This window comes from Euwallacea similis, unplaced genomic scaffold (genome assembly GCF_039881205.1).
Source record: "Euwallacea similis isolate ESF13 unplaced genomic scaffold, ESF131.1 scaffold_67, whole genome shotgun sequence".
Taxonomy (NCBI): Eukaryota; Metazoa; Arthropoda; class Insecta; order Coleoptera; family Curculionidae; genus Euwallacea; species Euwallacea similis.
In genome coordinates, this window is record NW_027098692.1 from 20,320 (window position 1) to 46,298 (window position 25,979).

Genomic DNA, 25,979 nt, shown 5'->3' on the forward strand with positions numbered 1-25,979 from the left:
TTGTCATAAACAAAACCAAATTCTTTTGTTTCTATTTTATTTAAAAGTTCTTAAATAAATATTAGTATTACTGGTAACTCGATGATATGGTGTATTGATTTTATTATTTTGGTTTTCTAAAATATTATTTATTGTATCGGAATTAATCTTTTTGAACGTTTCATAGTTTAATGTAAACCCTTTTAGTTTACAAACAATTTCACCTGTATTAGTCTTAACAATAACTCTTTGTACCTATTGATATCCAGTCAACACCCCATATTTCCTTACCTAATTCATCGGGTCAATCACCCAATAGACATCCTGTTTTAACAGTGTTTTTATCATTATCTATGTACGCAATGCTATTTATATACTTATATCATAATATGCTACACTTTCTCCTAATATGTCTAACATTTCATACAATCTTAGTCTTGCACTTGCAGTTGTAAAAACAGCTATGAATGTATTGGTATTAAAATCATTTTCTACATAGCAATCTTTATACTTATAATCAGTTTATAACATATTTTCATTTGATTCATTTATGTGTATATTATAAAGTTTGTTATCTAATAAAATTTCATAAAATCTCTTAACATCCGTAAGACATTCTGCTTCTGCCATGTTTTGTCTCTGACTAAATTTACTCCATAAGGAATTTCAGCATATTTTTTCTACAGTTCAAGTTACATATTTCAATTTAGATTTTTCTTGCTTAAATAATAATTTAGGAATTACTCATCGTAGAAGGAAGACCGATAAAGCGTAATACTTTTGCCACAAGAAGTTTTATACAAATGGAAATAGTTTATTTCGAGTGGTAAAAGAAATTTCTATATTCAAGCCAAAAAGTTTTGTAACAGTATCCAGCATCCAGCTGCATAGTTTAACTACAGCATGAACTAATATAGTACCGTGTGTCTTAAAAAATTTCAGATCAAGTAGGCCATAGAATTATTTGACAGCGAATCTGTATGTCTTTAATATGTTCTGCGTAATCATTTTTAGCACCCAGAACACTATAATTAAGCAACACACAAGTCCGTGGACTCTTGGAAAAGACTATTTTTAATAAAAACCAACTAATAATTCAATAATAGTAAATAGAGTAGTATTTTAGTGCGATTTTAAGTAGGTTTATATTTCTTCATGTATTTTCGAGATTATGCAGAACATATCAAAGACATACGCAATTCGCTGTCAAATAATTCCGTCGCCACTTGATCTGAAATTTTTTAGGACACACGGTATAAACTCTGTCTATTACTAGTAACTCAATATTGGGTGGAAAAACAAATGTCGGATATTTTTTAATTACTTACTTGACTTGTGCTCAATACAAACTAATCACGAAGTATAAAAACATCCAAAAATCAGCCATAAATTTCAGGAAAAGGCATTTGGAAAAGAGTAAACAGAAAACACCAAACAACCCTCGATTTGATTTGACAGTTTAAATTGCCTACAGTGACGGTATATAGAGATTCTAATCACAATTAACATACAATTTGACAAATTGTTTTTTTTTTCGATTTTAAAGATTTCCCCTAACTTACCATTATTAATCCCTAAACTGGCAATGATTAGTGAGTATAATCTGTCACCATCAAATTTTATATTTAAAAAGTTTTGTAGTTCGTTAAGATGTATTTATATCGCTGAAACAGGTAGATGATCCCAGCTAATAATAAAATAACTTTCAACTATCAATTAATAAATTTCTTAAAATCACGATTTTCACCTTTATAAATTCTGAATGGAAAAAAAATTATTGATTCCACTAAAGATGAAGATCAGATTTCGCTTCTGGGACAAAAACAAGTTGTTATTTGGATCGGGAAAGTTTATCTATTTTTACTTTATTTTGAGGAAAGAATTTACCCATATTAAACTAAAATATTGCCAAAGAATTCTGAAAGATAAAAATTAAACGTACTTAAAATATAATATTTCTTGCTAATTTATATCCAAATAAGAGAGAATTTAAGGAATCATGGAAGGTTTTAAGGTTCCATTGCGAAGACAAGGTGCTGCAACTAAAAAAATCATCCATGTGTAGGATTCCATTTAAACCCGTAACTTTCAGAAATGCAGTTGAATTCTGCCGTCTACAGTGAGTACTTGTAGGTTTTATAGAGATATTATATCATGCCATACTTATGTTAGTCAACACTTACAAGTTTTTTCTTAACTTGTATCTTGAAATATCCAAAAAACCTTGATCGTCCTTAGAAATTAATGTAAGAATATTAATTACGATATTTTCTCAATTCATTGCAATAAATATTTATGAAAACACTTTAACTATTAAAGTACTACTACTTTTTTAATAACAAGTTTAACTACTAATTATTAAAAATATTTAATACTCACCACCCTCTCCTTCCGAAGACGAAACGAAAAGAACCTCCGAAATTAATTGTGTGAATGTGATCGTCAAAGTGGTGATAAAAGATTCCTCTGCGCAAAGCTGACAGGCCAATTTCTAGAAAAGGTCGCACAGATATAGTTTTATCTTTCACATGATATTATGTGACATGCGTAGGGGACTATTTAATCGGCACGGCCAGTCCTACTTGGTACTTAGGTAACAATTTAGATGGCAAACTGTGCAGATTCACTAAATTGCTCGCATCGAAACTCGTAAAATGTATAAAGATAAATTATTTTACAGGTGCTCCGAAATGAGCTATTTGACTTGTTTATTGGATGTTTTTATAAATTGCTGTACCAAAAAAGTACATTTTATATAGAGCCTTCATAAATTATTATTCGCCACGTATCTTTCAAGGTCAAATTTTATTATTTTGAGTTTGTTGCATTGATTTTTAGCAATTTTTCTAATCAGCTATTGGTTACTATGATTTAAGATGCGGTTTACATCTATGATGTTTTGAGTTGAATACACAACAATCGCGTTACGCGCTGATCCCCTAATTGGTTCGACGGAAATTATGCGCAATAATTTACGCCAAGTCTGTGATAGTGTAGTGGAACCTTTAAATTTAAACATAAACGAGTACAGCGAAGTTCGTTCATTGACTGGATTTCTGCAATTTCCCGGTTTTTTTGCTTTTTCGAAATATTTTCTTCCTATTGTTTTCTCTTATTTATCAGAAACAGTTTTTGTAAAGACTTAAAAAAATAGGCTTCACTTTGGAACCAGATACGTTCATTTTAATAACATATTTTTGTAGTGAGAATCTCAATGATGACGGATCATGGACCAATTCTTTGCAATTCTGCTTACAACAATATGTTATGAAGTTTCTCGAAGCAGATTTGCGATTATTATAGTTTTGTGAAACATAAAACAAGGGTTGTTGAACGATTTAAAACAAAAGGCTGCATTTACAAAGGAAAATCTATTGGCAAACTAAGTCTTACAGGTGTAGTTTTGGATGAAGTTCAGGAAAGAATGAACTAAAGCCCCAACAAATCAGTATCAAGATTATCCAATCAAACTGGTACATTTGTTAAATTTAAAGTTAGTTTCGAGCTTAATCAAACGTAACATTGTTCTGTAGGCCTTTCAGTCGAAACTTACCATAAAGCACTAAAAAAAACTAAAGATGCACCTGTATAAAGTAATAGTTGTCCAACAATTATTCCCAATTAATTATGACTAATGAGTTAGGTATTGCAAGCAGTTCAATGGAACTTTTAATAATTTTTAATAACCTGAACTTCTCAAATTGATGTTTTTCTCTGATGTAGCATGGTTTCACTTATCAAGATATGTGAATAGCAAAAATTATAGGACTTGAACAACAGAAAATCCTCATCAATTTCTGGAAACAAGTTTGCACCCATTAAAAATTGGTGTTTGGGTAGCCATGTTCAGGGGGCGTATTATTGGCCCAATTTTTTTTAAGACCCTTTAAATGCTGAAAGATACTAAGAGAATATTTTACAGACTTTCTTAAATGAAGTCTATGATGACAAAGTACAAACTGGATATTTCCAATAGGACGAAGCTACTGTTCATTCTGTAAAAAAAAAATTTAATGTTTATTGAAGAGTTTTATAGCAAAAGAGTCAATAGTTGAGAACTGTGGCTCCCAAAGTCCCCCGATTTGACTCCACTTGATTGTTTTTTGTTCTGGTATTTAAAAAACAAAATTTTCAAAAAAAGACTCTATACTCTTGATGAATTGAAAGAGGCAATCACTAGGAAAAGAAATAACGTGTCACAGGAACAACTCAAAGACATGTTTGAAAATTTAAAAAGACAAGTAAATGTGTGTTTAAATAACAACGGTAGATATTTTCAGCATTTATTATAATGTAGATTTAACGTATTAGATGTTTCATTCACTTCATTCCTTATTTCAGGAAAACAACATTTTGTTTTAGGTCAGCTTTAGTTTGATTGTAATGGACCATACCATTCTATAGCTGTATGCAATACTTCTGTAAGTGTCTCCTGTAGCCAAGAATCTGTAATAAACGATCATTCGTGGTTAATAATGATTATGATATTTTGTGGACGATTCTGTAAGAATGAAAAAGTAATACTTTTATACATTTTCTTTTCACTTACAAGGTCGATCAAATCATTTTCTATGTGATTTTATGACTTAATAAAGACTCAAAAATTGCCATTCATTAACAGATGCAATCAGAAGAAAACAAATATTTGTTAAAAATAGAATGCCGGCTCAAAGTATCAAAGTATGGAAATTTGAAAAAATAATGTCAGATCTGTAGACATAGATAAAGATATTTTAGAATTCAATATGCAGGAGCAAAATGAAAACATAGAGGATGAATTGTAACCACAAAAACTTCCTGAACTATTACCTGTGACATGAGTTACATCCGCGACAAGTGCAACTCTAAAGTTGGCTAAAAAAGTTAAGAAAAATATGTGGCTGTTCTGTTAAAACAGATTATGGACAAAACATAAAGAAAAGGCTAAATTAAGAGTTGAAGAGAGAAATAAATTATTGGAAAATTTAAGACCCACAGAAAATGATCTTCTATTACTCGGATAATTCACTGTTAAGCTCCATTAATGTCCTTGAGGAACAATAAACTAATGGCTCACATAATCTGATCACCTATATAAATTGTTTAACTTCACATTAATTTGAATAATAAAAATGAGTACATTACATATTAAAATGACTTACCTTAAAAAGGCAGTTAGTTTCTCTTCATTTCCAACGGGTCTTGAAGCGTTGCATCTTTTGTCCATTTAATTTTTGATGAAATTGTGCACTTTTTTGACTTGACCACTGTTTAATCTAACTTTAATGCGTCACGTCACGAGGCAATAGCTTATTTTACCACTGACCTTATTGGCAAATCGTAATTTCATAAGTAAATAAATATTTTCCAATAAAAGTACACTTCCCCGGAACATAACCATAATATTAGAGATTTAATTATTTCCTTATTTCCTACCCTTCACGCCACCCGTGACAAATTTTGCCAGCTGATTTTATTTAGTGGATTTATTTTTATAGAACTGAACAGTCTAACCAACCAATGCATGGTAGGTTGCCTAAATTTTTGGCCACGCGGTGGGTAATCATTAATGAAGGCCCTGTATAATCCTGCATGCAACTATTTATACATACAACTGCGCCTCTCTAGTCTTGTTATTATTTGGACGAGATAAGATAACAGAGTGACAAACAGCAGGCGAGACTTGGAATAGGTTAGTACGTATTAAACCAATGATAAAAACCAATAAGTAGGTAGTTGATACGGCGTTTGATAAAAGTGAACCAGATGATGAAAATGAAACCACACTGATTGTAGAACTATTCATTCTATGATGGACAGGAGACCATAACATTACAGTTTGTAAGTCAGGTAGAAAAATAGAATTTCGTGGCAGTATTAGAAGCATTTTTACAGTTTAGGTGAGAAAATACATATATATGTCAGAAGTTCCCTAACTCGTAGAGAAACAAAAACACAAGTTTAGGCGGTACTTCTTTATTTCTCTAGAATCGGGAATCGAATGAATCCCTTTTTGATGCGTAAGGGTCACTCCGGGTGCATCTGCTTTTCTTCCAAAAAGCCTGTCACCATACCTTCCACATTCTTCCCATGCTTACATCCCTTAATCGTCTTATTCGCACCTCCATATGTTTTTAGGCGAGATGATAGACCTTTATCTTTACCACGAATGATCCATTTTGACTAGTACAAGTTTAGTCCATTTCTAATTTACAATGGGGCACCAGTAGGTGCCTGTGACATTCCGCACATGTCCAAGGATAAGTTACAATATTATGGGACAACATGTTTTTTGCATTTACATTAAACAAGTTGATAAGTAACCCCATATGGCTTTCTTTATGAAAGCTCACATATATTTATGTAAGTATGCTTATGTTTTGTTCGTTATGTAGCAATATTTCCAGCAATTCGGCCGATTCTGGAAGGTCCACAATATCATAATTAACTTATGAAATTATATATTGTTATTAACAATAATATGGTGGATACCCTAGTCATGCTCCTCTTAATGGTTCACTATCGCATGTACCACCACATTATACCCAAGCAAGGATATCCCCCACCACAAAACTACCAAGGTACAGATTTTGTATTTATTGATGTTACTTTAATTGTTATGAAAAAGTATAAAGTAACTTGATGTCAATGAACTTTTAAAATGTTTTCTATATTTAAAAATTTGTACATACAGTGCGAATGTTAAAAGTCTCTCTCTCACATTCGTTGATAAATGGTTGAATTGAATTTTAGCAATTTATCCAATAATATTTTTGTTTGATTCATTGATAGGTTTCATCATCTTCATGGTAATTTTGAATAATTTCCTTAATACTATTTTTATCGGTTACATTGATTAACCTTTTCATACATCTAATAAATTTTATTGATGGCCATTTGAAATATTGAATTGAATGCTCATAGAAAATGATTCATATATGTCTGAATTTTCGAAATAAATATGAAATTGGGTGTCTGGTATGATATAATCGTTGATAAATTTTATTATATCCTTTTCAAAATTATTTTCTGATATTTGTATTTTGATACGTCTTTTCCTTCCAAATAAAATAGTGATTTTTGGATTCACTGAGGAGTGCAGAACTGAAGAAATAATAATTTGATTTCGTCGGAAATTACTGCACTATCAGATATAGGAATTCCTACAATGAGACTTGATATATTTGAATGAATTGTGATATTGTCATCATCAGTTGGTCGCATATTGTTTTACGTCCCATTTAGCTTTCTCTCTCTAAGATCTTGATAAGGTCCAGTTTTATTATTTTCCGCAGTAGAAATTTTTTCTAAAATTGACTCAAAACCTGCATATATTATAAAAGGAGCTCTCTGTTTGAAAACATAATTTTTAAATTCAACATGAGTGTAATTAGTGGAAAATAACATATGGCAAATATTTTTCTTTTCACATAAACTAGAATGTTGATTTAGCAATTGTTCGTTTAAAAAATAATTTAAACATGTGTCACATACATAAATTTTACCATTGCGTTTGCTCACTTGGTTAGATATGAGACGCGAAAGATTTTTTATTCAACAAAAGTGATATTTAGTTTCAATATTAACGTTATTTTCAGGAACTAGTTTACAATCGTTAATTTTTGGTGAGTAAAAATTGTGAATTAATAATAAATTAACATGCCTATTCAGTTTTTTTGTGTCAATTTTGCAGGAACTGTTATTAATCCAGTCTCATGCAATTCAAGCATATAAATATTTATAGATATGTTATTAAGTTTTTCAAAGGGTACAGCAGGATAAGTATGGCAAATCGGCCTATAAAAGGGATTCAAATTTTTTGTGTAAAATAGATGTATTTGGTTATAAAAACAACATTTACTTTGACTTTGGGTCGATTTTTCAAAGTGACCTTGAAATATGCCAAAAAGATTGCTTAAGTACCTTTATTACTTTAAACTCAAATATCTCAGGAACTAAAAGAGATACAAAAATGATTAAAAAACCAGTTTATGGCTGATACTCTAAAAAATATTGATGTATTTTTTTATAATTTTTAGAGAGTCGCTGTTTAGGCCAGGGCTTCTTAAAGTCTGTCTAACAGTAGTGAGTACCTCAATCGATACCCACGGAGTAATCCATTTATGCTGGTTGGGTTTTTTCGAAGGACTAGACGGTCTGCCGTCATTTAAAGGAAGTAAAGTTTATGGGTTTTCCAGTTCACAAAAACACTGCCGCACAATTAATCACTTAATACACTACTACTTTGTATAAATTCACAATCGCGGATACAGTCGAAGGCACCGTGTACGCGAGATCTGAGGACTAGATTGAGGATACGCGAAATATTGCTAGAGCTGTTTGCTTTAGTGTACGCGTATAGAGTTTGGAGTGATTGAGCAGTGACCAATAGACCCTGAGTTATGAGAGTAACTACTAAGTAGCGAGAGAGAGAAAGAGAGATAGAAAGCTTGAAATACTTTTCTCAATCGGGAGTCCAATTGCACTCTTTGAGGTCTTTGATCGTACTAACTACCAATTCTCGCCCTGGAGGAGTCTGCCAACTTTCCCACTTCTTAAGGCTGCAAGAACAGGTGAGAGAAATGCTACTTTAAAACCTATTCGAAATTATACCAATGCCGCCACCCTCTAATCTGGGTGCCGATTCGTGCAATATTTATACCAGGGAATTCCTAATGGTTATTACAGGGAATTCCGGGTAGATTTATTGGAGGTCTATGTGGTTCCAATTCTGGGCTACAACCCCAAGCCGCAAAGAACCAGATGGGCGAAACGTATACCATAGCTCCCATCTTAATTCGGCACGTAACGGTGGCTCGAGGATGTCTATTTTATTAGGGCGCAACAATGATTGGAGGCCCAATGGTTTCCAACCGTTTTATGTTGGGAAATTCCAACAGTCGCAATATTTTTAAAAACTTAAAAAAAACTTTTTAAATGCTATTTTTTCATTTTGGTTTTTGAGTGATAATCACAAATTTAACATGTTATAATATTGTTTAAATTCTATCTCCTGCAAAAATTTTAATTTTTAAAAAGTGTCGCAACGCATTCAAATATATAAAAAACGAAGAGCGCGTCACTAATTATTTGTATTCGTTAATGTTTCGAGTATAAAATAGAAACTAATACAAAATATAATTCTATTTAACAATTTAATCAACTATAGACATTTAGTCTTCATCACTATTTTCATTAATAACCACCGGAGTCTTAGTTTTTTTTTTAATGTAATATTTAAAATACGTGTTAAATTATTATTATCCTTCCTATTCAATTTTTTGTATTGTATGACTTTGTTCCGGTGATATAGTATTAAATAGGGAACCGTTTGATGCAAAATAAACAAAATGATTAAAAATTTAAGTTAGAGATTTTATATTATTAACCAACGATATGCTAAAATAAGCAAACCTTTGTCTGGAATTAGTTTCATTAGTTTGAGTTTGATACGGCTTGGGTTTTATTAGACCAACTTTTTAGTCCTATTATTATTCAGTTTAACTTAGTTTTTTTGTTACCTATTAGACCCATGTTCCGCGTTTGTGTATATCCTTCAATCTGGCGATGTGAATGATCATGGCTAACACCACCGAAACCGCAAAAAAACTGTTCAATTTAGACGAAAATCAGCTGATACTAATTATTGACGATACATATATTCGGTATCAAAAAAGTAGAAATAATTATTATCAAAGAAAATCGTATTCCGGACAAAAAAAAACTAATTTATGTAAGCCCTTTACTATACGTACAACAAACGGTTTAGTAGTAGATTTTGCTGGACCATTCTATGGCACTGAAAACGATGTTTCAATAATGAAAGTGGTTTTAGAAAATCCAGCAGGCATAAGTTCCATTCTGTTACCAGATGATATATTTATTGCTGATCGTGGATTTCGGTATGTCATATAGAATTTAACTTAAAAAGATTTCAAAGTATTTATACCAGCCATGAAAGGTAACCGAACTCAACTAACAACGGAGAAAGCTTCTTTTTTTTTGTATAGGGAAGGAAAACCTTCATAGGTACCCGGCCTGGTGTTCTGGCGACCGGGTTATGTGGGATTCACCCCCCTGAAGGGAGGGCGCTTACCCACTAAAAACCTCCCCTCTTCACCCTTAATCCCCCCCGGAACCACCTCCCGGCATTACTTCAGGGGGGGATCCTTACTCCTTTCTTAACGCTTTTCCCTCTTGGGATTGCGTCCTCTCCCATCCTCCTCTCCTTTCCTTCCCTCGTGCCACCGAGAGGGCCTTCCTAAACACCTCACATTTCCCTCTCCCAGTCCTATGTCCCCTTACATTACAAATACATTACATTACACTTTTCTTCCTCCCTACAATCCTGCTGTTTGTACCCCTCTTCCCCGCATGTAAAGCAGCATTTTGATCGGTCCTTCCCCTTACAATTTTTAGCTACACGGTCGAGGCCCCAACACCTAAAACACCTCTCAACCTCCAGTCTCTTTTCCATTCTGCACCTGACATATCCCACCCTCAAGTATGGATCCCTCATTAATATTGTTTATTCGTGAATCGTGGTACCAAGATGTTGATTAAATATGGCCTAATTCTTGATACGTCTAGTAAGCAATGGACTGGATGCTTGCGAAGGACCACCCTGAGTTCGCGGTCTCAGAGACACCGTGTTCGTGCAAATGAAGAAAACAAAAACCCTTTTCAACAATAACGAAGGTTTATTGTTCACCAAAAATTTCGAGTAATTTAGCAAAGAAATAACAACTTTTCGTGACAAGTTAACTAGTGTACTAATTAACCGTGTATAGGAACCGTGAGAAAAGTAATCGCGTACGAGTAACGTGCAAAGTACGGAGTTAAGAGTCGACGGAGACGCACAAGAAGAAAGCGATTTTTCTTCTTGCAAAATCTTAAATATTAAAGTTAATGGTAAGCGTACATAGGCGTACCAGACACTAAGAGGTCATCATCGGCACTTCTTCTAGATTTGTCCTTGTAACTTGCCTAACTTTAACAATATAATTGGGTTTTATTGGAGGGCGGTTATGACCAGAATCGAGAACGTGTCTAAATTCTAGTACGCACAAAAGGTCGGCGAGGAGTTTTATTACATAGTTAGTCTAAGATCAAACGAAATACGGACCAACATCTGGTCATACGGGCAAAGTGGCACGAGAAACGAGTAATGTTCATAGGTGTAGCACATGGGTTCCTTACATACTAGTCACAGATTTAATACTAGGCTTATGAAGAACACAACTTATCGAACTAATAAATTAAATTAATTATCGGATATTCTGTCCTCTACACAAGCCCTAACAAATATTTGTGTCTTTTTTTCTTTCATTACTACAGTAATCGCCTGTGTGTTATTCCTGTTACTTCTCATGTCTCCCAGTGAATATTCCTCTTCCCTCGGTCCCTCAATTCTTTCCTTTATCGCCTACTGTACCTCACTTCTTGTCGTAGTCGCCTTCGTGCCCCTTATATGTATTATTTCCCTTTTAACATTCGGTCCCACTATTTTCACTTTTGTTATTACTCCATTTTGTATCGCATTTTTTATTTCCCTGGCTCCTTCCTCTTCCCTTCCCATTGTCACCAGAATTTTTCTATCTATAGTTGTTCTTATTCCTTGTATTTCTTTATTTGCTGTTTTATTTCTTATTGATTCTTTAATTTTGAATATTGTATCCTCCAAATGAATTCCTGGCCTCTGATCCACTATTAAAGCGTATAATTTTTTATTTTTTCCTCCTTCACCTCTTTATTTTCCTCCTTTTCTTCCATTCGTTTTTCTTTTTCTTCCCTTTGTTTTGTTGTGTATATCATCACCTTCGTTTCCCCTTCCCTAAAAACGGCCTCCGCCATCTTCCTTAGTTTTTCCGTTTTCATTCCCTCTATATGGTGCATGGCCACCCATTCCTCCCCTTCCGTCTCCTTCCTCAGTCCCACCATATTCTCCCACAGATCCTCCTCGTCCTCCGTTAGTAGAACCCTAACTATTTTTTGTCCCATTTGTCTTCTATTTCCCACGACTTAAAACTATATGTTTGTTCAATCACTTCAAATCCCTCCACACATTCCATCAACTCCGGATATCTCTTTCTGTACATAACCTGCACACTCTTTTCCATCTCTTTATCCTCTTTTTCTACCAGCACCACCTTCACTGTTCTCATTTTTGTTTCTAGAGGATTTTCCACCTTAATCTCCGTATTCCTGTACGTCTCCTTCTGCCAGTATTTATCTTCCACCCTTTTAAAATCCCTGTAGTTTTGTATCCCTGTCACTGTAGTTACCTCTTCCTCTCCATCCGTTTGACTTCCCTGATCCCTAGTACCCACTCTTACTATTTCCCTTTCCGTCTGTACGTCCGCGTCAAACATCATTTTGTCCGTCTTTTCGTATTTATGTCGTCTCAACCAATTAGTTATTATGTTTTTGTTTAGTACTTCCCCTTGTCTCGTCAGTTTTTTGCTTATTTCTTTGATGTCTCTTTGTGTATTCTTCTCTATCTTGTTTCCCAATTCCCCTATAAGTGTTTTTATCCTCTCTAGGGCTTCCATTAAAATGAATGCTTCCGTGTTTTCTCTTTTTTGTACGCGTCACCATCATTTTTTCCAACTGAAGTATCCAGAATTTTTCTTTTTTTTGCCCACACATCATTTTCCGAATTTCATCTCATATCCGTATTAAAATAACTTAAATTTTGAAGCATTGATTTTTTTGGTTCAGCCCTATTCCCAAGTTCCTTTCCTTCCATAACTGTTCCTTCCTTTCTTTGTGTCTGTTCGTCTTGTGTTGTTTTGTCCGTAGTTGTTTGTGTTTGTGTTTTTTTCCGCCTCTCCATTGTATATCCGTTATACCTATAGAGGGCTCCGACTGTCTCCTTTCCATCAGCATTCCAAATCTTGACTGTGCTTGGCTCCCCCTAGAATCCATGGGGCCAGCGCCGGCCACCGGGGCTCTCACCCCGTCGGAGCCGGCGGCGGGACTATCACCCGCCTGGGGTACATTACATTTTGGCTCACTCATCATCCCTCGTGTTGTGTTCCTCTTTGTCCGGTCCCTCTCCTAGGACCCGTCCGACACGGTTGCACTCACCGGCATGGCTCCTGGGGTCGCAGGGACCCTCAAGCCCTCCCACCACGTCAAGGTGGAGACACCTCGGGAAGGAACAACGGAGGAAGCTAATATGTCACGTAAAATCACTAAAGCCAAATGGGTAATCGAAACTGTGCATGGTATTATTGGTCAACAATATAGACTTCTACATCATCAAGTTCACAATGCACTTTTGCCTAAAATGGAAAGATTATGCAAAATTGTTGGTTTTCTGCATAATAAATATAATCAAAGATTAGGTTCAGACGGTGAATTGAATGACATTATAGTGCAATATACATATAGATAATAGATTAAATATGCCTAATACATTGAGTCAAGAAGTTTCAGTAAAAAAATGGAATCGCAGAAAATCTAAATTCAACCAGCTCAATACAAATGACCTTCTTGATTTTGGCCGAGTTGATGGGTAATGATAATTTATTAATAAACTACGTAAAAGAAGCACCTAACATACTAAAAGCAAAAGTTAAATCACGACACATAAACAGAAAAATTTATCGTATTTACATTGATTATGTGCCAGATGGAACATGTTATGAAAGTATAAGACGTTATTGCTGTGATTGTCCTAATGACAACCGTACTGTAAGATGTTGTTCCCATGTGGTGGCCATTTTTTACTATTTGTCTTATGGACGATATTTATCTCGTATTTTAAGACCAACCGCAATTTTATCTTCAATTTTTGAAAACACTAAGACTCCAGTGATTATTAATGAAGATAGTGCTGAAGACTAATAGTTGATTAAATTGTAGAATATAATAACATTCTATATATAATAACTGATTCAAAATTTCACTTCAATTTTGCTACTAACAGCACCGAAAAACAAAAACGTACAATGCAAGTAATAACTGTCATTATTTCTTTTCCATGGCCAACTACGCGAAGAACAAAAATTTACCAGAATGAATATGTACTATTAGTTTCACATAAACTTAATTATTTTGAAAATGGTTTGGAATAGGTATAGGTAATCCTAATACATTTCGATAGAGAATTATATTTTCTACTTGATATTGCTTAAAGTTATAGGGAGTCCCATTTAAAAAAACCGACTTTTGCAACTTCAAAAATAGAAATGTTAGGAGCTGAATTTTTGACACCCTATATAATACTAAGCCATATAAATAGTGAAAGTGTAAACCTAAGACTATATATTGACATTCTGCAAAATATGGAGATTATGTCTTTAATAACTGCGGAGATATGCATTTTAAAGTTGGTCATTACAGAGGTATGTTTTTAATTCAAGGTCAAATATCTCAAAAACGGTAAAAACTAAGTATAGAATATTATACAGAACATGTATTTAAAATATTATGTAGAATTTAAAAATAAAATAATATACTGGGGGTTCCATTTGAAATAAGCAAGTTACAGCTATTTCCGGTTAAACCGGAAGTGACAACAAGTTGAAAATATTTAAAAAAAAGTATATGTCGAAATTAACTTAACTCCAAATTTTCAAATTCGTATCACTTTTAGATCCTAGTAAATTTCTAATGAACGGGTTGGGTGAATAACCCTGTATTGACACATGTATGTTTTTTGGCAATTGTTTCCGGAAGAGTTATAAATGATGAACTATTATTACCTATTTCATACTTGCTAATGTTAATTTCTAGACTAATTATTTAACGGAGAGTCTACCCACTATCTCTTTCTTGAAAGTCTTCAATTTTTATTCAAATTTCAGTAAATACATTATCCTGAAACCACTACAATAAATCTGTAGTAAAGTCAATCACAAAATTTTTCGTATTAAAATATTTATATTCTGTTTTTTCCTCGTCATTTTTTTTATTACGAACTCTCCACAAAAAAAAGTAATTAATAAATGATGTTTTTTCAAAATATTGGGAATTCGAGATTTAAATATGTGAACCGCATCCATGAAATTGTTTTTACATTTTTATGCACTAAATTAATAATTATATCTGTTATAATCCCACTTTTAAATGCTAATTTAATATTCTCCCATTTTACTCTAGCGCCACGTCTACGTTTAAGTATTTAGGAAATGTTAATACCATCCGTATGAACTGCTCCAAATAAGTGGTTTCTATGTATAATATACTATATTGGGGCCTTTGGAAAGTCGCATTCAATTTTCGATACATCTGTCAATGATGAAAACTTTAAGCTTAATTAACCGTTATAATTATTTGAAATTATATATTTTCTAAAAGTAAACTTTATTCACTAAATGTAGACATATTTTGCATCAACCTTATTTTTTTTGCGTTTATTTGAGATTGGTGAGAGAATGGAGATCCAAAAAATACATTTTCAACATTTAATGCTTTACTACTACCGCAAAAGAAAGAATGCTGTTCAAGCTACAAAAAAGATATGGGTAGTTTATGTATATATACGATGCTGTAAGTGAACAAACGGTTCGTGAATGGTTTGTGAAATGTAGAGGGGGTGAATTTAACCTTGCAGACTGACAACGCTCCGGCAGGCCATCCTCAGTTGATGACGACCAAATCCAAGTGTTAATCACGGAGAACCCACGTAGTACCACTCGTGCCATAACACAGAGACTCAAAGTATCAAATTCCACTATTCACAACCATTTGATGCGGTTTAATTTCATTAGTCGACTTGATATTTAGATACCTCACGAATTAAGCGAACGCAATTTGATGTACCGTATTTCGACGGGCGATTTGTTGCTAAAACGCAATGAAAATAACCCCTTTTTGAAAAGGATTATAACGGGGGATGATAAATAGGTTCTGTACAATAATATACTAGAGCGAAAACGTTCGTGGGGTCATTAATTTGCACCATCCCAAAGATCAATATTCACTCAAAAAAAGTTATGCTTTGTTGTTAGTGGGATTGGAAAGGAATTGTTTATTATGAACTGTTGCCGAATAATCAAACAATCAATTCTGGTAGATATTATACTCAGCTCGATAACTTAAAGTAAGCTATTGAATAATTACGCCCAGAATTGGCTAATCGTAAAGAGGTGGTTTTTCACCAGGATAACGCTAGACCACATGTGTCTTTGGTAACCCGGCAAAAATTGTTGGAGTTCGGATGGGATATGTTACCGCACCCACCATATAGTCCCGACTTGGCACCTTCGGACTATCATCTATTCCACTTTTTGCAAAATTCATTGAACGGAAAAGCATTTAATCCTTTGGAAGACTGCATACAGCACCTGCACCACTTTTTCAACTCTAAGATGGGATTCTTCTTTGAAAATGGGATTATGCAACTATCCAAAAGATGGCAAACCGTTATTCAACAAAATAGTTTATATATCACTAATTAAACCAGATTATTATTATACCACTTTTAATTTTCAAAGTTCACTAAAAATCGGTGGCGACTTTCCGAACAACCCAATAATAATAACCTAATGCGCTTTAAATGTTCTAAATTTGTATGCATCTTTTTTAAAGCTCCCACGTTGGATGCTTCTTTCAGAACCTTCGTTTGCGATCTAATTGATCTGTTGAGGTTCTTAAGCCATCTTCGCTTTTCCAATTCACTTGATTTTTTTGCTCTTCTTCCTAGTTAAAATAGAGTATATTTGCTGGAATAAGCGTAGAGTTTCATCACTAACCCGTGAAGTTTCACTCATTATGAACGAGACAGTTTTCAGAGTGGTCTTAACAGTTTAACAACTAAAAATGTGAATAAGAAAATTACATGAAAATTTTCCACAAAGAAAATTTAATGTATTTACACTACCTACAGTTAAACGAATTCAATGTTAAATATTGGAGTTGGAGTTAATCCTTCGACGGACTACATTTTCCTGAAGATAAAAACATATTGGTCTGGTTCAAATTTTTTAATAATTTTCTTTCATCGGCTCAGTCATTCGTTTTGGTAAAAATACTATATTTTCCTCAAGTTACATTTTCACTACAGGTCCAAAGGGTACAGCAGGATAAGCATGGCGAATCGGCCTATGAAAGGGATTTCAAATTTTTTGTGTAGAATAGATGTATTCGGTTATAAAAACAATATCTACTTTGACTTTGGGTCGATTTTTCAAAGTGACCTTGAAATATGTCAAAAAGATCGCCTAAGTACCTTTATTACTTTAAACTCAAATATTTCAGGAATCAAAAGAGATACAAAAATGGATCATAAACCAGTTTATAACTAAGACTCTGAAGAATATTTGTGTATTTTTTTAATAATTTTTAGAAGGTCGCAATATTTTCAAAAATTAAAAAAAAATTTTAATTGCTATTTTTTCATTTTTTTTTTTGAGTGACAATCACAAATTTAATATATGTTATAATATGATCCAAACTCTATCTTCTGTAAAAATTTCAATTTTTAAAAAGTGTCGCAACACATTCTTATATAAATAAAAAACGAAGAGCGCGTCACCAATTATTTGTATTCGTTAATGTTTCGAGTATGAAATAGAAACTAATAATAACTTATATAAATACAAATAAAAAATAATAAATTATAACTAATAACTAATACAGGATATTGTTATATTCTGTAATTTAATTAACTATTAGTCTTCATCACCATCCTCATTAATAATCACTGGTGTCTTAGTTTTTTCAAAAATTGAAGATAAAATTGCGGCTGGTCTTAAAATACGAGATAAATATCGTCCATAAGACAAATAGTATATAATGGCCGCCACATGGGAACAACATCCTACAGTACGGTTGCCATTAGGACAATCGCAGCAATAACGTTTTATATTTTCATAGTATGTTCCATCTAGAACATAATCAATGTAAATACGATAAATTTTTCTGCTTATGTGTCGTGATTTAACTTCTGCTTTTAGTATATTAGGTGCTTCTTTTACGTACTTTATTGATAAATTATCATTATCCATTAATTCGGCCAAATAAGAAACAGCTACAGTAAATTGATATGAGCCAGTAAAAAACACTTTCAACTGGTCTTCACTTAAGCGAGGAAAATTAAGAAGGTCATTTGTATTGAGCTGTTTGACTTTAGATTTTCTGCGATTCCATTTTTCTACTGAAATTTCTTGACTCAATGTATTAGGTATGTTTAATCTATTATCTATATATTTCACTATAATGTCATTCAATTCACCGTCTGAACCTAATCTTTGATTATATTTATTATGCAGAAAACCAACAATTTTGCATAATCTTTCCATTTTAGGCAAAAGTGCATTGTGAACTTGTTGATGTAGAGGTCTATATGGTATACCAGTAATACCGTGCACAGCTTCGATTACCCATCTGACTTTAGTGATTTTACGTGACATATTAGCTTCCTCCGTTGTTAGTTGAGTTCGGTTACCTTTCATTGTTGGTATAAACACTTTGAAATCTTTTTAAGTTAAATTCTATATGACATACTGAAATCCACAATCAGCAATAAATATATCATCTGGTAACAGAATGGAACTTATGCCTGCTGGATCTTCTAAAACCACTTTCATTATTAAAACATCGTTTTCAGTGCCATAAAATGGTCCAGCAAAATCCACTATTAAACCGTTTGTTGTACGTATAGTAAAGGGCTTATATAAATGAGTTTTTTTTGTCCGGAATACGATTTTCTTTGATAATAATTATTTCTATTTTTTTGATGCCGAATATAGGGAGGGTACCATCAATAATTAGTATCAGCTGATTTTCGCCTAAATTGAACAGTTTTTTTGCGGTTTCGGTGGTGTTAGCTATGATTATTCACATCGCTAGATTGAAGGATATACACAAGCGCAGAACATGGGTCTAATAGCTAACAGAAAAAACTAAGTTAAACAAAATAATAATAGGGCTAAAAACGTTGGTCTAATAAAATCAAAGCCGTACCAAACTCAAAATAATGAAACTAATTCAAGACAAAGGTTTACTTATTTTAGCATATTGTCGGTTAATAATATAAAATCTCTAACTTCAATTTTTAATCATTTTGTTTATTTTGCACAAAACGGTTCCCTATTTAATACTATATCACCGGACTAAAGTCATACAATAAAAAAACCGGATAGGAAGGATAATAATAATTTTAATACGTATTTTAAATATCGCATTTAAAAAAAAAACTGAGACTCTGTTGGTTATTAATGAAAATACAGATGAAGACTAAATGTCTATAGTTGATTAAATTATTAAATAGAGTAATATTTTGTATTAGTTTCTATTTCATACTCGAAACATTAACGAATACAAATAATTGGTGACGCGCTCTTCGTTTTTTATATATTTGAATGTGTTGCGACACTTTTTAAAAATTGAAATTTTTACAGAAGATAGAGTTTGGATCATATTATAACATATATTAAATTTGTGATTGTCACTCAAAAAAAAAAAATGAAAAAATAGCAATTAAAATTTTTTTTTTTATTTTTGAAAATATTGCAACCTTCTAAAAATTATTAAAAAAATACACAAATATTCTTCAGAGTCTTAGTTATAAACTGGTTTTTGATTCATTTTTGTATCTCTTTTGATTCCTGAGATATTTGAGTTTAAATTAATAAAGGTACTTAGGCGATCTTTTTGACATATTTCAAGGTCACTTTAAAAAATCGACCCAAAGTCAAAGTAGATATTGTTTTTATAACCGAATACATCTATTCTATACAAAAAATTTGAAATCCCTTTCATAGGCCGATTCGCCATGCTTATCCTGCTGTACCCTTTAAAGGTTACTAGAACTAACCCCAGAATTTCGATATATATATATTTTTTGGAGTTAATTCGTTTATTTTCACTAAAGGTTTCTCAACAAAATTTGCAAACTTGTTGATTTTGGAAAGATCCATCTAAAAATTGTTAAAAATTATTCTATGTAAGAAAAACAGTTTGAACATATTACTATACAGGCTGGTGAAAATTTCGATACTCACCATTGGTATCTTGGAAAATGCAAAAGATACGAGGTTGGTTAAATAAGAAAAAATGTGTGAAACTTATGGCTTCGTCAATATTCTGAAACAGTGTTGCTAATTTGTTCTTATTTTTCAAGATATTGGGAAAAATCTGAAAAATGCGAAAAATTAATTCTCGTAATAAATAGAAAACTAAAGATTTTTCAAAAAAAATTTTACAATTTTATGGGCTCCTGACGTGTCAATTTTATACTTGGCCTAGTTTTTGAGATAATGGCCCCAACTTATTTTTTTTATACGGACCTAAATAAATTTTCGCATATTCTGAAAGTACTTATTAAGGACTTTTCAACGATATATCACATGATAACATTTTCTAGCGTTGTTTGGTTTAAAAGAGTCCATAATCAGAGTTTTTTTTATAAATATGAATAGAATTTTATGAGAAATGTGAACATTATCGAATAAATGACAAATTTAAAGCCTTAAAATATTAGTAAATGTATAAGTTTAACATGTGTTCAAAAAGTCCACCATTTTCCCCAATACAAAGATTTGCTCGTAAATTAATTTCAACCACTGCTTTTTGTATAGTAGGCCTTGGAATGGTTTCGAAAGCATTTTCAATTTTTTGACGCAAATGATTTACATTCTTTTTTTTATTGTTGTTGTTATAAATTACAGGCACTATGTTAATATTGATATTATATCATTTGTGTTTTAAACATAAAAGAAACCTACGTACCCTCTTTATCATATTTTGTAAACATGTTTTTAATTGAAAAAAAAACAAGGCATGTACGACGTTTACATTCGTAATCGTAGAAATTCTGTTTTGGCATCTTAAAATTATGAAAATCTCTATCCGGAAAGACAGCTACCTCACCGGACCATGTCTGCTAGAGTTTCAAGGAATTTAACTTTTACTGATGGATTCAGAACATTACGAGGACCGTATCGAAAACAAGCTAATATAAATTAAATCTATGTGTTGGCATTAATCGCAATCAATCGAGAAACTTCCAGTCGACAAATTGCCAAAGAATGCGGTATTCATGATTCCACTGTGAGAAAAATTATTAAAAAACGCAAGTACCGTGATTATAAATTCCAACTCGTTCAAATGCTTCATCGAGGTGATAATGATAGAAGATTTCGCAGTTGATTTCGTCAAAAAGTTCAGCAAGATCAATATTTTGCCCGAAAAATTTTATGAACGGACGGGTCTTCTTTCACTAACGTAGGAATGTTTAATAGAAGGAATTGCTATTATTATGCAACTGAGAACCTCCACATTTTAAGTGAAACCAGGCCTCAAATTCGACATTCTTTAAATGTATGGGCTGGTCTTTTGGACGATATATGTAGTTCTGAGACCATTTTTCTTTGAAGGGCATATAAACGCCTGGATATTTGACTTTTTTGGAAACGAATTTAGAGGAAATTCTAGATGAGTTGCCTTTGCAAAAGCTTTTAAATCTTGAATGGTATCATCAAGATGGTGCTCCCCCGCATAACACTCACATTGTACAGGAGTATTTAGATAAACGCTTCTCAAATTGGTGACTGGGTACTTCGTATACTGTTTGTTGGCCACCAAGATTGCCTTGCCTGACACCTTTGGATTATTTTTGGTAGGACTATGTGAAAAACGTTGTCTATGTAACCCCAACCGAAAATGCAAATCATTTGCGTCAAAAAATTGAAAATGCTTTCGAAACCATTCCAAGGCCTACTATACAAAAAGCAGTGGTTGAAATTAATTTACGAGCAAATCTTTGTATTGGGGAAAATGGTGAACTTTTTGAACACATGTTAAACTTATAAATTTATTAATATTTTAAGGCTTTAAATTTGTCATTTATTCGATAATGTTCACATTTCTCATAAAATTCTATTCATATTTATAAAAATCTCTGATAATGGACTCTTTTAAACCAAACAACGCTAGAAAATGTTATCATGTGATATATCATTGAAAAGCTCTTAATGAGTACTGTCGAAATATGCCAAAACATATTCAGGTCCGTATTTAAAGAAATTAAATTGGAGTTATTATTTCGGAAACTATTCCAAGTATACAATTTAGAAAATAACACACGTCAAGAGCCCATAAAAGCATAAAATTTTTGTATGAAACATTTTTTCGAAAAATCTTTAGTTGTAAATTTATTATGAAAATTAAATTTTGTCCTTTTTCAGATTTTTCCCAATGTCTCGGAAAATAAGAATAAAGTAACAACACTCTTTCCGAATATTGACTAAGCTCTAAGTTTGACACATTTTCTCTAATTTAACGAACTACGTATCTTTTGCGGTTTCCAAGATACCAATGGTGAGCATCGAAATATTCACCACCCTGTATAATAAGACTTACATACATTGATAAATCCACACTTTAATAAACACAACGTGATGAAAACGATATGAGTAACATACGGTAGCACTAGTTAATGAAACTATTGAAGATTCACTAAGCTTTTTCATATGATTAAAGTGGCTGCATGTGGTGACACAGACATTTGTTTATGACCTATCGTGATAGATTCCCGTGAGATTATTTTAGACCAAAGAAGCATGCTATATCTAACTGTTGCAAAAGTAATTATTATTAATGCATGTGATGGTAAGAAAAGTTGGGTGAATAGTTAAATAGTTATCCTATTATATCAAAAGATAATAGTACTAAGCAAAATAATGAAGAGCATTGTCATAAACATTCAAGGTTTTTACGTTGATCCTGAATGGGTCGTGTAGAGAGAAATGCACTTAACTCAGCAACAAAAAATTGGAGTCAAACAGGGAAGAAACTGCAGTTATCGTCAGTATCAGTTTCTTCTTTGATATAAAATTATAAAAATGTTATCGGACCCCGAATTAGTGAATATTGTAGCTCGAGGTGCTGTATTCTGTGGTTGCTGTAACAATTGACAAATTCATTTTGCTTAATAGAGATGATATTGAATAATTTCTGTTCTAGACGAGAACATTCCAAAGTTACTGCGGACTCTGCCCCCATTGTCATTTGAAGATGTGTTACAGAGACGTCAAAATAGTGACGAAAAATGGAAAGTGACTTCCAATATTCAGTGGATTAAAAAAATCATCAAATCAATGGGAATCAAATCTTACTACCGAAGAGATACAAAAAATACAATTCGTAGTTCTAATTCGGAATGTGGTTCAAACAAACAACGTAGCCGACGACAACGACAATCATTGAAAAATGTTTCTAAATAATTGATTTTGTAACACTGTGAAAGCCATTTTTAATAAAGAAGTACAAAATAATAACAATTGTCTTTATTCACGTAAATCTCTTAACACTTTATTTTTATTGTAATACAAACACTCTTTTAATGCAAGTCAGCCTATACTCATTAAAAAATTACAAAATGATATTAACTGTGCCTCTACAGAGGGAAGATTATATTATTTTAATATTTTACGAAAACTTTTCAAAACTTCATGATATAAAGTAGAAAAATTCAAATTACGTAATACACATAATTTGACTGCAATAAAATAATTATGGATCACACATAGATCATGCACATTACCCTCTGACAAGTATAAGAGTCTCTTGTTTAGTCACTGCAAGTAGTTTCGTATGCTGCTCTTGTCCTTGGTAACTAGTTATCACACTGTCACCCGACATAAATTGGAAACAAGTAACTTCTATGTTGATTCTAAAATAGACATCTAAAAGCCACAAGAAATTGGACATAAAACTTTCCCACTCAGTTTCATTGAAACATAATATCGTGTTTTTCACAAATATCTGTATGGAAGGTTAGAAGTTTTCCACCATGCTTAAGCTTACGTGAACATCAATTTTATCGGTTGAACATGTAAATACTGTATTAATTATGTAATAATCTTTCTCTTTTCCTTTCGATAAGTTGGAGTTGGCTTTATTTTTCGGCACTGTTTCTTCATACATTGTAAACAATTCATTAAACTGAATGTCAGAATTTTCTTCCACTGCACTACACATATTGCTCAAATGAAGTTAAAAATCATACTAATCACGTACTATTTTATACGTACATATATCGTACACGAGTATTTTCCAGAGGGGGAGTATTATAAAACAATTACAATTTGTTATTAATATCAATCCAGCTGTTATGAGTCTTATCAAATCCTAGCCATTTTACATACACTTTTCTCCCTTTTCTACGTAATACTTTTTCCACTAGATAAATGTCGGGATGTTTGGTTTTTTGCAGATCATATTCATAGAATGCACTTTTAATTGGCCTATCGCTCTAATCCTCTAATAAATAGGTTATAGGGTTGGTTAATTGCACTTTAATAATCTTAAATAATTCAGTAATCCAATTTGGCAAATAGTCTTTTTCAAACGCATGTTTTATCTTGCTTATGCGCACGAAATCTTTAATAGCCAATTTTTTTGGAGTCGTATGAAGTTTAATATGATTATACGATGTCGATAATATTTCTTTCTCGTTTCCTTTATTAACATCAATCGGTCTCATTTTAGTTGTTGAATATTTTTTCTCATTGTACCTTTTTACAATTTCTGACAATACATCAATCCATTTATAACTGCCACTTAAACTAAAATATTTGAACAATTTTTCTTTTATTGTACGAATACAACATTCAGCAATGATTGCTTTCGTAGGACTGAAAGTACTACAATGATTAATACCATATTTTTTCATCAGATTTTGAAAATGGTATCCATAAAACTCTTTTTCTTGGTCGGTATTAAAATTTTTTGGTGACCTATTTGTATCTTTCAGAACTTTAGAAAAGGCTTGAGTAACATCATTAGATTTTGATTTGAGAGCTTCAATCCAAACATACTTCGAGAAACAATCAATAATAAGAAAATATTTAAATTTCTTCTTTTCCTTTATGTGCATATTCGTTTGTGTAAAATCAGCTTTCCACAAATCATTTATTCCCTTAAAGATAGTACGTCGTCTTGGAAATTTGTTCCTAATAGGTTTATATAACTCATTAACAATTTGAATTTTTTTTTAGACATGTCGACGACAACCTTAGACTCTTCTCCGTAAACTTGCTATCACTTCTCGAAGTTGAATTAACTCGATTTCTTGTGCGTTCCATTTATTTCGTGCGTCATTTACTTCACTGTCTAAATATTTGATCACAAATATAAAAGGAGATTTATCGGCTGCTGCTTTATCTTCAGGCTTTAGGTGTATATACTTGCCTTTTATTGAATGAAGTGTGAATATTAACTTGTTTTTAATGTTATCTTTTTGGACATTTATTATATTCTGTAGAGAATTAATTTGAGCATCTATATCCAGTGCGGACGTTAAAAGTCCCCCCCCCCCCCTTACTTTTTTTTGAACGTAACAAGATATCAACTTGGGGTCAATTGCGTTCGATTTAGAGTCACATCTACTACATTCCGATGAACAAATGATATGTGTCATGTAAACACACTCGGAGAGCACGCTGTTAACGCAATATTTTTTAAACGGAAAAGGGAGTCATGTGACATACCGTTTTAAAGGGAATTTTATTTCCTTTTCAGCAGACTACTTTTTTATTAAAATCGGTTCAGCAGTTTAAAAATAAAATACAAAAACTTACTAATGAAAAACTTTTATTGAAAAAAGTACAGATTATTTCAATAAGTGTTCGAAATGTTCACCTTGTACTCCCTGGCAATAAAACAATCTATTCTCAAATTCAGCCCTCACATTCTGGAAAATTTATGGAGAAACATTGGCACGTCTCTAATTCTATCAATAAGTTCATCGATATTTTGTGGTTTAGTCAAGTAAACCTTGGACTTGAGGTAACCCCACAGAAAGAAATCCATTGGTGTTAAATCTGGAGAACGGGCAGGCTATTCTAAAGGTCCGCATCTGCTAATCCATCTTCCGGGATAATTATCATCCAGCCATTCTCTGACCTGTCTGCACAAATGTGAAGGAGCACCATCGTGTTGGAAGGTCGTTTCTATTTGAAATTCATCAGGATTGTCTTGAACTATTTGCAGAATGATTGGATTAATTTTCATCCACAGCATATCCAGATACAGAGGACTGGTCAAATTTTCCCACAAAAATATTG

The 25,979-nt window shown here is 32.6% G+C and overlaps 2 protein-coding genes across 12 annotated transcripts; one reads left to right on the forward strand and one right to left on the reverse strand.

The window, feature by feature from the left end:
• Window positions 1–1,986: 1,986 nt before the first annotated feature.
• Window positions 1,987–23,170, forward strand: LOC136419077 (uncharacterized). Of its 11 annotated transcripts, XR_010753070.1 has the most exons (6): window positions 5,572–5,799; window positions 5,854–6,539; window positions 7,557–7,583; window positions 7,998–8,043; window positions 8,105–8,531; window positions 22,876–23,170. XR_010753070.1 is itself a non-coding variant. In XM_066405248.1 (4 exons), the coding sequence occupies exons 3-4, from the start codon at window positions 6,410–6,412 to the stop codon at window positions 23,133–23,135; spliced, it is 390 nt and encodes a 129-aa protein (XP_066261345.1). In that variant the 5' UTR covers window positions 5,572–5,799; window positions 5,854–5,978; window positions 6,097–6,409; the 3' UTR covers window positions 23,136–23,170. The 11 variants fall into 11 exon arrangements, 6 of the variants coding, with proteins under 6 accessions (XP_066261348.1, XP_066261347.1, XP_066261345.1 ...); XR_010753068.1 differs by having other exon boundaries at window positions 7,998–8,531; XR_010753069.1 differs by lacking the exon at window positions 7,557–7,583.
• A 113-nt stretch (window positions 23,171–23,283) lies between these two features.
• Window positions 23,284–24,790, reverse strand: LOC136419075 (uncharacterized). Its single transcript, XM_066405243.1, has 5 exons — window positions 24,209–24,790; window positions 23,997–24,166; window positions 23,719–23,884; window positions 23,456–23,676; window positions 23,284–23,308 (listed from the first exon to the last, which is right to left on the reverse strand). The coding sequence occupies exons 1-5, from the start codon at window positions 24,788–24,790 to the stop codon at window positions 23,284–23,286; spliced, it is 1,164 nt and encodes a 387-aa protein (XP_066261340.1).
• Between the last annotated feature and the right edge of the window lie 1,189 nt (window positions 24,791–25,979).

Excerpts from the sequence above, each read along its gene's own strand:
- LOC136419077 (XM_066405251.1), top strand. The coding sequence starts at position 6,410 with ATGAAATTATATATTGTTATTAACAATAATATGGTGGATACCCTAGTC. Across the intron at positions 6,540-22,875 it reads CCCACCACAAAACTACCAAG|ACGAGAACATTCCAAAGTTA; the intron begins GTACAGATTTTG and ends TTTCTGTTCTAG.
- LOC136419075 (XM_066405243.1), bottom strand. The coding sequence starts at position 24,790 with ATGCACATAAAGGAAAAGAAGAAATTTAAATATTTTCTTATTATTGAT. Across the intron at positions 24,167-24,208 it reads AATTATTTAAGATTATTAAA|AGCGATAGGCCAATTAAAAG; the intron begins GTGCAATTAACC and ends TTAGAGGATTAG. Across the intron at positions 23,677-23,718 it reads CCGATAAAATTGATGTTCAC|ATATTTGTGAAAAACACGAT; the intron begins GTAAGCTTAAGC and ends CCTTCCATACAG.